Here is an 11,242-nt window from a genome sequence, read left to right on the forward strand (position 1 = left end):
TTACAGAAACAAAACTTTTGCAGAAGCCCTCCGGCAAAGCACATAACTGTGAGAAATCTAGGATGTGAATAATTATACCTAGGAGATATGCCAAAGCCTGTATGTCGGGGGAAGTGACCTTTTTGACGATTGAAGAATCACGATTCCAAACCAAAACATTACATTGAGAGGTTGAGCAAACATGAGCATGCAGAAGCAATTTAGTACACTAGCCATATGCTGAAAAAATTAAAATTTCCGGTTCATATACTAGTTTTGAGAAAATTATTATTTATCAAGGAATCTCTCCTTCATTGATTCGCATGCTTTTCTGTACGCATCTCAAATACACTTGCGTACGAATCACAAAAGGAAAAATTTTAAAATTTGTTTTGGTGCAATTTCTTGACTATGGTGCTGTATCTAATTTGTTGCAATCGCCAAACGTGATCTTCAAGTTATTGGTAGCATAGCAATCAAATTCGAATTAGTGATGATCGGGCAATCCGATCGTGTATGAGAAGCTCGTGGCAGTACCGTTGTGTTGACCTTTTCATTTCGTGTGAACTAACGCGTGATATAGTCAAAAGTTCGTCGGTAAGATTTGAATTTGCGTTTCTGACGGTCTCGATAATGATGCTGTGATAATGATCATCAATTTCATCACGATCACACTGGTCTGCCGTATAGCTTTTATCGTTTTATTGTTTTTTATTGTGCGCACCATTCTCTTCATGATAATCATTCGTCTTTCGAAGGCACTCTACTTAAAAGTGAAACCACACATCTTTGTTTTTAGAAAGAGGGCTTTGATAATTTGCAACCAGGGAAAATATACGAGGACTGTGGTCGGCAATATTGAGAATGAGCATATCCAACGCGTAATCATATTAACTAATTCTGCTTTAATTTTATTGCATATTCGAAACCAAACAGTGTTTTGAGGAATAAAGACCATCAAAGATTATGAAAGGTGATGTCATAAATTTTCCGCTCTGTCTGTTGATTTCTTATTTAGACTGGATTTATATGTGCTGATATAAATTCCATAATTGATTGAATATTTGTGATGAGTTTTACAACTCGTGCACCGCTTGATGCTGTAGCGCTGATTCGTAACATCCTCAAATCTAGATCTCTGCATGCCGAAGGTTGTAGCTGCTAAAGGTAGCATAGCCCCTTCGGTAGGCTACTAGAACCAGCACCAATAGAACTGCTTTCGGCAAGGAACTTAAAAGGCGGCATTACAAGCGCTACCCACAGCAAGTTTTTATTTGAATGGTGCGCCATAAAGACATAAACATAAATACCCACTTGTTTGCATACTGGTCAGTCGAAAAGTTAAGCAGATTCGCAAGATACCTACGATCGATCACTTCTATGGATTTTTTTGGTGGCTAATGTTAGCCTTGGCAGGTTTTCAACAGTACTTTAATCCTATTATTAGTCTACTTTAATCATACCAGTTCTTACAAGATCTGCGTGAAATTTGAATGTATTTAACATCGCTGCAGAGGTTGTGACATGTTCGTTTTTAATCTTTAAGGTTACGAACAATTGACGCTACTGATGATCATAAAGAAGGTGTATTGTTGCTATGATTTCCAGTGTTTATCAATTTTTTAAGCTTTTAACATAATGCTAATTACCGTAATTAATTACATTTTATTTGTTAATTTATTTCGTCAAGCAAATGAAGACTGCATATGAATAATTTTCAATGTTTGCCTTTGACTTTTTGACAAAGTAAGATTTTTGTCGAACTGCTCACACGAACTGGATTATTTTTTTTTTTTAATAGCTATTTATTGGAATATGAGTTAAAATTAAATTATTAAGATTTAAATTGGGTGTTCAGCCACAAGTGGTGACTTTTCAGCCCTATTATATATATGATTTGGTTGTTACCATGAGGACATCATTTGCTTCCGCAATTCTGAGATTTTTGTGTAGGGAAAATTCTAAACCTACTTGTATTGTGTAATGGGGAAAAGGAACTTATATACTAACTTATACAGAGAGCGAATCGATTCAATTGAAGATTGCATCGATTTTTGTCGGAATTTGCTTATAAAGGAACTAGATTACTGATTTTTGTTCCTGTTTGGGGTTTTTATAACCTTGATCGACCTATACCCTGCAGGTTTCTTCACCTTTTGAACAAAAGAATGCTGCATTCCGTTAGTTGTTGGAAGTCTACCCGGGAAGCGATTCAGAACACTGCTTATTGTCGAACAAGGTTCTTTGAGTGATTCTGTTATTTTTTTTGCGCACTTGTTCAGGAATCAGAACAAATTGGCTCAAATGGCACGTTTCCCTTGATATTTGGAGATTTGTGCCGTTTTCTTCACCTTTTTAACAAAAGAATGCTGCATTCCGTTAGTTGTTGGAGGTATCGTTGCCACCAGGTGCTAGCACTACAACCGGTGCAGTGCTACACCATGGCATGAATAAACGAAGAAAAATTATGAAAACATAAACAGTAACCCTTGACTACAATAAACGATTCCATTGCACAGAGCTACACCGAATTTTTGATGAGTGCTACACCAGTGGTATCGGTGCAGAAAAAGTGTAGCACTGGTGTAGTGAAATTGGTAAAAACGAACGGTTTCAGTTGAGCCTTCGATACACCGGTGTAGTGCAATTTAAAAACGAAAACGGCATAAGAGAGTAGTAATTCTGAGCAAATTTATTCTTTTAAGCCGAGTCGGTCTGGTTTGATGGTTTGCCATACTGAAAATGATGGTTTGCCATACTGAAAACGTACTCAAAATTTCTTCGAAATCAGAGCAAGTCGGTCCTGATGTTACCACCTTTCCTACTGGAATTTTCGGATTTCACTTCCGTGATTACGGTACTTTCTTGTACGTCGATAGATATGATTATGTTTGTGCTTTCTTCCTATTCTGGTTCATAAACGCATAAGTTGCCTGCGTAGTACTTTGTGAGATATACACAACTATATACAAATTAGAAGCTTACATGCGACGTAATTCCTCATTTAATACCACTCATCAATACGTAATTCAATCAATGGACGAATTATTCCAAAAATACTCTTCAGTAAACATACCTAACTTTTGGTGCTTATAAACTTAAATGTGATAGCACGTAAAAATATAGCAGAATTCATAACATATTTGTTGAATCAAATGTAAAAATAGTTGAAAATGTGAAGTGTTGTAGTGTAGACGTCATTAGCATATAGCCGCTGAGGATGACCGAACACTTTAGTAGGTCGAAACGTCCGGTTGAATGCACCGATCAGTTATTATTTTCACCGAAAAAAATCGATGACCGTCCATATCAATTGTAAAAATATACCATTTTGGTGTAGAAATTATGAGTTTGGAAATAATTTTCTTGCAACTTTTCCTCCATTCAAAATTTTCCTTCATTGTCTCAGTCTTAGATGCCGGTTATCACAAACGATGTCATTTTACTAGTATTTGTTTTTCACATTGACACATAGTTTGTTAAATTTGTATATTTGTTTTAACATGTTTTTTGAGTGAAATGGGATCATATACCTTCTCTCTTGAAAGTGTTGAATAGTCCCACATATCAAGAAACCGTGCCGCAAGAACACAGCAAATATTGGCAGTGATCACGTACAGCTGTCAAAAAGGTAGTCAATATTGACGCAATGATAATCTTTTCCCCCAAAATCCCTCGACAAATATTTTCGCTATCGGTCGGTGAGACTTCACTGACTTTCTTCAGCTCGTCCGAATGAAGGAAATAAGCTGCATCATGACGAGGCATCATTGCATATATAAGTAACACACGGGTGTGAAGTACGTTGTTAACAGCGTCGGCTTACAAGTGTTTTCCCACTCCATCTTGAAGAAATGTAACAAATCAACAAGAGTATGCAACAATAGTACTTTACCTACAGCATAAAGAAAACTACACAATGTTGTGGCAGCGAGCTATTTGAATCCACATTCAAAACTATTGGGCGACAGAGGGAGTGGAGCGCATTACTTTATCTTAAGATAATTTTCTTGATTTTTCTCACTAAAAGCTTTTCGGGGTTTTAAAGGGATGATCAACTTTTGCCGAAGAAACTCAACCGTTTGGAGAAGCGATTATTTAATTTTAATGATTAAATATTTTACCTTGTACGTTGCACTGCCTGTCGTCGCCCGAGGCTTTCTCTTCTGGCGCATGTTCTGGGTCATATGTCTGCCTACTCTTGCTGCCGCCGGCGAGGTCGGCAGTACAAATGGAGGCCAGAGTTTGTTTTTGCTTCTTTTTTTGATTTGTTTAAGCTTAAGAGCTCAAGATTTACTTTGAGTAAGGCAGCGAGGAGCGAGAAAAGTTGGTCTTGTGGAGATCGAAACAAAAAATAAACAACCAAAAGGCAAACGAGAAGAATAGATGCTGCTTCATATGGAATCAAAATAAATGTTATTTCTATGAATATCTTATAAGTGCGAATTCACCAGTCTGAATGTTATCAATAAGTACCTTGTTAATGAAATAGAAAAAAACGCACTAAAACCCAAATCGAATTTCAATCTATTAAATTCGATATTATAAATTATATTAACACAAACCGCTTCGTTTATTGCGGCTTTAGTAGACACTTTCCATCTGTTATGAGTAGACACTTTCCAGAAGGCCTAATCCATGAAAGATCTCTTTCAATCGTCAACCAGAAGACGACTCACGGCTGGTCATTGAATTGATTTTTAATATTTTATTTACACTTCGCTTTATCTAATGTGCGCCCGTTATAATGGCATATTGATATAATAACCTCCAACACCACTTGCCTTTCAACACTCAGTCCTCTACCGACACGGTAAAGGGTACCTATCGTGTCTATCACGCGGCCAACGGAAACTTGCGCGGCAGCGTGAAATGTAAACATCATGATTGTGTCGCCGCTTGGCAGGGGAAAAGCTGCACCCGCAGTCAGCCAAACAGTCGGATGCGAAAATTTATAATAAAGCCATTTGTTTGTGTACCCAAGCAGTAGTAATAATGAAGGCAAAAATGAGATGCGCAAAATCATCGATCGATCGTGGCCGAGATTCAAATAGTTTCTGGTAAATGCTGAGATAGATGAAATGAAGGATTTCCCACACTTCGACTGTCAGTCGCGACAGTGAAAATGTTGCTCATCCAATTCAAAGAATTTACAGATAACGTTTCAAACAAGGCGGCAAAGGGATGGATTATTGTATGTCTGCAATACCAACTCAATCAGATGTAGCTAGGCCACAAGATTTAATGATATATAATTTATTGTATAAAAGTAATTTGATTTTTTTAATTGAAAATAATTAAAAAGCTTCCTTCCAACTGAATGCCAGAATTTGATAAGCGAAAATAAAAAAGTAAGAGAAAAAACCGAGCACGGGTTGTGTATTGTAATTTTGTAAATTCGTTTAAAATTTTATATTTGCAAGAACTGCACAAGCAAAACTTTGAATATAAGAATCGGATTAAAACATTTGTTTTGGATGAATCGAAAAAGTTTTTATTCGGTATTTGTATTCATAGTTTGTTTGTCCGGATTTTTCAAAAATGTTTTGAAAAACGATTGTTACATTCCAAACACAGTGCCCGGTGTTTGCAGTGAATGTTTTCATCCGGTTTTTGTTCTCAAAAGTACATAAACGGGTTTTCTAAACTAAGTTGCACTTATCCGATTTTTGTATTCTGCCGCTCGTTTTTCATACAATAATGTTTTGATCGGATGATTTGATAATTTATTTAGTTCTGATAAAGTTGAAAGTGAACGTATATTAGCACACATTTATGTACGAACTTGTAATATTCTATTATACATTTCTGCTTTAACAAAAGGATTACAAAATATTTAACTGATATACGATACAAAGTACGATTTGTCAATTACATGACTATTATACAATTTTCTGCTACATCTTTACAATAAGACACCTAATTTAAAACCACAGTTATTTGCAACAAATTTATGATATGTTGAACTATCTGTGGTACTAACCATTTCTTTAGCAAAACCACTATTTTTTGTAGCGGTCTGTCCAAAGTTGATCAGCCATTACTTATTGAGGATCATCTGCTAGACATTGTATGAAGAATACAAATGAGGCTAGATGGTTCCATGGTATTTGAAATAATAAGAATTTCGCCGAAGCGTTCCACGGGAGTGTTGAGAAAACTTCTTCCAATGACAAGAGCTTATGAATCAATCGCGATCATAATGGAAATTAGTTCCAACGGGTAGAAAGTAGGCATTTCTACTTTCCCTGCCCTGGTGGTCTTGATGATCCCTCTCGATTCCGTAATTAATAGTAAATGTATGAATATGTGGAATATGTGGAATGAACCTAATGTATTGTAAGTATGAAAGTACAAGTGATCAAACAATGACTGTTTTGAGGACGATGCATCGCTTCACTACTTTAATCGATTTTCTACAATTTAGAAACCATTTTAACAGTTTGCGAATTACAAGAATTAAAAAAAATGCCTGGTGTGATGATGCCTTTCTCATGTGACTTGTATTCTCAGCAATATTGCTGTGGTTATTTTTTGAAAAACTGCTCATATAATAGATCTTAGCTGTTTTAGCTTAAAATTCTAAAAAATTTCGAAGAAAAATGAGAAGATATTTTTGAAATTTTGTGGCATCGGTATAAATGACATTTTAAACACACTGTTCGCTGTAGTTTCGGATTACTTTTTATGTCGGTTGTTTGTTAGTGAAAATTGGTTGAGCCATCTCGGAGAAAAGTAAGTGAGTTTCCTTTTTTGGATTTCGATTCCAATTTCCGGTACTTCCGAAACCGGATTATAACCTGTTACTCACATGGCCTTATGCATTGGAGCAATGTTGAGTCCCATTTAGAAGAATACTTTCCTCTTTTATATCGTCGCTCTATACGACGGCTTGACATTTTAAATACTCGTCACACTATAATCCCAGAACCGGAAGTCAGATATGGATAAAATTCTAAAAAAAAAATTGGTGAAAAACCGTAAACCCTTTCATTTGAATCTAAGTTCAAGTAAATCAGTTTGGCCATCCCGGAGAAAAGCAAGTGAGTTCCGTTTTGGAGGTTTTGACCACGATTTCCGGAATCGGATTCCGGGGACCGGTCTATTTGATGTGAGTTTGTGTGGTTAGCTCATCTTTACACATTCCTATATAAAAGCAAACTATTCAATTTGTAATATTTTTCACTCGCCACCATTTAACTCCAAAACTGGAAGTCAGATCCATATGAAGTTCAAATATTTTCTATGGTGGCTTTCATTTGAGTCTCAGTTTGTTAAAATCGATTCAGCATTCACGGAAAAGTTACTGTATATTTTAATCAATTTTTCGCAAATTTTTTGATTTAATTCCAGAACTGAAAGTTAGGTCGATACGAAATTGAAAGAAAGGTATACATACATACACACATAAAAATATATTTGCTCAGTTCGTCGAGCTGAATCGAATGGTATATGAAACTCTACTCTCCGGCTCTCGATGAAAAAGTATGTTAAAACAAAAAAAATATATCCGCCTTTTTCGAATGTCAATCTTGTTCCGAATTGACCCCCATCTGTTCCAAGTTGATGGCTTCCCATGCAGAAGGCATGTGCAATGTTTCATCCAAATCGGATTAGGTAAGATTTGATGATGTGTTACCCATTTGTGGAATTGTTCGTAGTTCAAACAACATAATTTGTGGTAACAACACAAGATTTTTTTTATTCCTATAATTCACGACAAAGGAAATATTTATGACTTTAGATGAATGATGACTTCATCCGGGGAGCTACATCAGTACGGACGGATCACAGTTTACGGTTGTTATCGACGACTTGAAAGCTAATGTGTAGAATAACCGCAATGTATAGAACTAGGCGGTTGATCCCCGATTTATTAGTGTTTTTGATAATTGGTCATGTTAGTATATTATTGTGGTTACTGTTACAGCAATTTAAATAAATAGACACTGTCATAGTAACAGTGTTACGACACTGGTGAAAACTTTGTTGCGACAACGAGCAAAAAACTTTTGTGATTTGATGAATTTCAATTTCAATGAATGAGCTGTTTAATACTACACATGTATTTTTAGCTATGTGTAGAAATCTATTTGCAAGCGTATGATTGAACCCAGTAATCTAAAAAGAACAACAATAAACGTCGAAACGATAAGAGTCTTAAACAATTATCATGGGACAAAAATGGTTATCGTAATCAACTTTACAGTATTTGAATTCCCTCTACACAAATCCGCGCTTGCCGTTTTCCAATTTTGTATGAGCTTTACTAGTTTATTTGTTTTGACTGGTCTCACTGTTTTATTGATATGTTATCGAAACAAACTGAAAATTTTGTTGCAGTTCCGTAAATGTCATAAAGCCATAAACAGAAGTCGGAGACACTTTCTGGTCGAATTTGCCCTTGATTCTTTTTTTTTCGTTTGTACCTTTTCCAAGGATAGGATCATATAATTGCTACTTATTTTGAAATCCTTCAATGTCGTATATAATATGGAGGGTGAAACAGACACGTGCGACCTTGTCTAAGACAATGCTTGAGTGTAATTAGTATTATTTATGGATACTCATTTAAACACAGTTTGTAAGAAGCAAGTTGTACAGTAACTTTCTCCTGCAATAAACGGTTTTTACGAACTCCAATAGCCTACCAAGTCTAATAGTCTTTGAAAGTAGATGCACAGGTTTGAATCAGTCCTATTTTTTACGTGCGCTACCGATATGATGTTGAATTCTAGCGTCACTTGGTTATATAAAATGTTGGTTGGTTTCACCAAGGCTTTCAAACACAATCTCCACACCAGGTCTAAATATTCAACTCAATCACTCAGGGCGAATACGTGAAATACTTAACCGCATTGATTGATGTACAACCTTCAAATAAATCGAATTTTTATCGCGAGCCGTCTGTGTATGCCTCACGTCTATTTGTTCGCTACATTCCGGAATCGTGCGCTAGCTTATCTAGAAAGTGACTTTTATCAACATTTCGCGATATTGCAACGTAACGCTTTCCGTTGAGCCCGATAAGCTTCTTTTATAATCGTTTCATCGGTTGAACTCTATCGGACTTACCTGGGTCATAACACGATCGGCACCGGTGCCTTCTTCATCTTTGAAGATAATATCTTTATTGTAGTTGGTTTCCAAATTGCGAAACTTGGTATCGTTTCGAGAAATTGATCCTTCTTGCATCCCTGATGCACCGAGTGAATTTTCACTAACATTCGGTACATGCTGCTTGAACACCAACGGTAACAATTTGCGGGTTCTTCGTGGACCTCCAATACCGCGACCTGGTCCACAGGATTGCACCTGGGACACCATGTATAGCAGAAAGATTAATAGCATTGTGAAAAATTTCCTTCTGCCGTTGAAACAGTTCCTTTGGCAATACGTACTAGTACTAGATTTATTTAGGTGTAACATTTTATCGGAACACTTGAGTATGGATAATGTGGAATTTATGATCTCTCTTTTCTTTGGCTGGGGCGAGCCTCACAAAACACTTGAGTAATCACCTCACCGTTGTAGTAAATAAACACTTTTTTCGCCAAACACTTGTCACCGTTGCTTTTTCTATTGAAACTGCATACAATATGTAGAACTGGGAATATATTTACTCAACCACTTGTCAGCGGATATAATCGTACACAATCTCAAACAGTGAAACTAACATTCTCGTCTTGCGCAATCAACGTATTCCGTTAACATTATAACAAATTAATTTGATGCACTCCTACCTTGGGTCAACTGAATTGAAACCCTTCACTTTCGGTTAGAATCCATCACTATAACGAAATATTACCATTTGCTCAGTTCAAATTTCACTCGTATTATTATGTGATATCAATCGTGCTTCTGCCATTAACGTTACTTAAGCGCATTATCCTTGCGGCGAGTTTATGGTTTTGGAGTCGCGCAATACTCGTATCGTTTACTGATTTTCGCTTGACCCACTCCTTGAAGAGAGGAGAGATGGTATTTCGACTAGCACTAAATTAGAACTAAGTAGATGCACGGTTGAAAATTTTCGTATCCGTACTCTCTCTGTTGTGTTGCCTTTCGGGGTGGAAGAGGACAACATCTATACACGAAAACGCGCCGTCGTCTCGCACAAGTAACCGATCCACCCGTAGTGGAAAACCCAGAGAGTATAGAAAGAAATGTGAAGAGCTTTTGGATTACACACACACTGAGCGATGGGTTTTGCGTAGCTACATTCAAGCTTAAGCTCAGGAGGTATGAGAGACGGTGCCATTTCGGGGTTTTGGTGAGAGTGGCCGTACCGTTCGTCTCGCCACTGATAGGAGAGGGCATGAAAGAGAGGCGGAATTACCCGGAAAGCAATGCGATAGTCAGTGAAGGGGCATAGGCTCAGCGGTTTCCTTCGGATATGTCCTACAGAGGGAGAGTGCGATGTACCTTGAATGCGCTGGTGAGCTTTTAAAGGATCGCTTGGAAATCAATGTTCTCGTTGGTCATAGGTACAACGATAATGATGATTTCTTCGTTGGATGATGATGACGGCATGTACATAATATAGCTTGGTGATCATTTGTAACGCATTGATTCGTTTTTGTGATCTTAATCATTAAGCCTCGAAAGCATGAACTATGTTTTTGCCATCACACCAATTCTCTTTACAAATATGATCTAACTCTCTGATAGTATGCATTTAAGGGTTAATCGCTGGGATTACTATTGTACGGAGAATTGCAGGGCAACGCTTCATACGAGTAATGTTTTTAAATTATAATAATCACATTAAATTGTTCTGTTTCTCTAATAGTAAAATAATATTTCTGACTGACCTCAAGAAAATAAATTTACCAAACGTTGTGGGAAGCATTCTTAAGTTTGGTATCTCGAAAGAAACATGAACAAAGTATTGAATATAATATAGCGTAATATTGATACATTAATTAAAAGAGAAGAAGAGTTTAAATTTAATTAAAAATAAACTGGTTTGATCAACCTAGTTGTGTAATGATGTCTTTCTTATATCATTCATTATCTCCTATATATTCCAGCAAAATGAAACAAAATATTACAAATTTAAAATATTTAGACCCCAGTATGGAAGACTGCTTTGCATAATACTACAAAATTCAAATACTACACTTGAATTAAGTTGGTGAATAAGTGAGTGAGCTCCATTTTAAAGAGTTTGACCACTATTTCCGGAACAGAAAACTGGATACTGGGATAGTGAAATTCGGATCAATAAACCATCAGATAATGTGAACTACAAACTAAAACA

At 36.5% G+C, this 11,242-nt stretch overlaps 1 protein-coding gene across 1 annotated transcript in view; it reads right to left on the reverse strand.

Annotated features, from left to right (window-relative positions):
* The window catches only part of LOC131440498 (protein hedgehog), a 34,102-nt gene extending 24,069 nt beyond the window's left edge, over positions 1-10,033 (reverse strand). Inside the window, exon 1 of the mRNA XM_058611818.1 lies at positions 9,055-10,033. Within this exon, the coding sequence (XP_058467801.1) occupies positions 9,055-9,408 (354 nt within the window). The 5' untranslated portion in view covers positions 9,409-10,033. The remainder of the gene's footprint in view (positions 1-9,054) is intronic.
* Between the last annotated feature and the right edge of the window lie 1,209 nt (positions 10,034-11,242).

Source organism: Malaya genurostris, chromosome 1 (assembly GCF_030247185.1).
Source record: "Malaya genurostris strain Urasoe2022 chromosome 1, Malgen_1.1, whole genome shotgun sequence".
Lineage (NCBI taxonomy): Eukaryota > Metazoa > Arthropoda > Insecta > Diptera > Culicidae > Malaya > Malaya genurostris.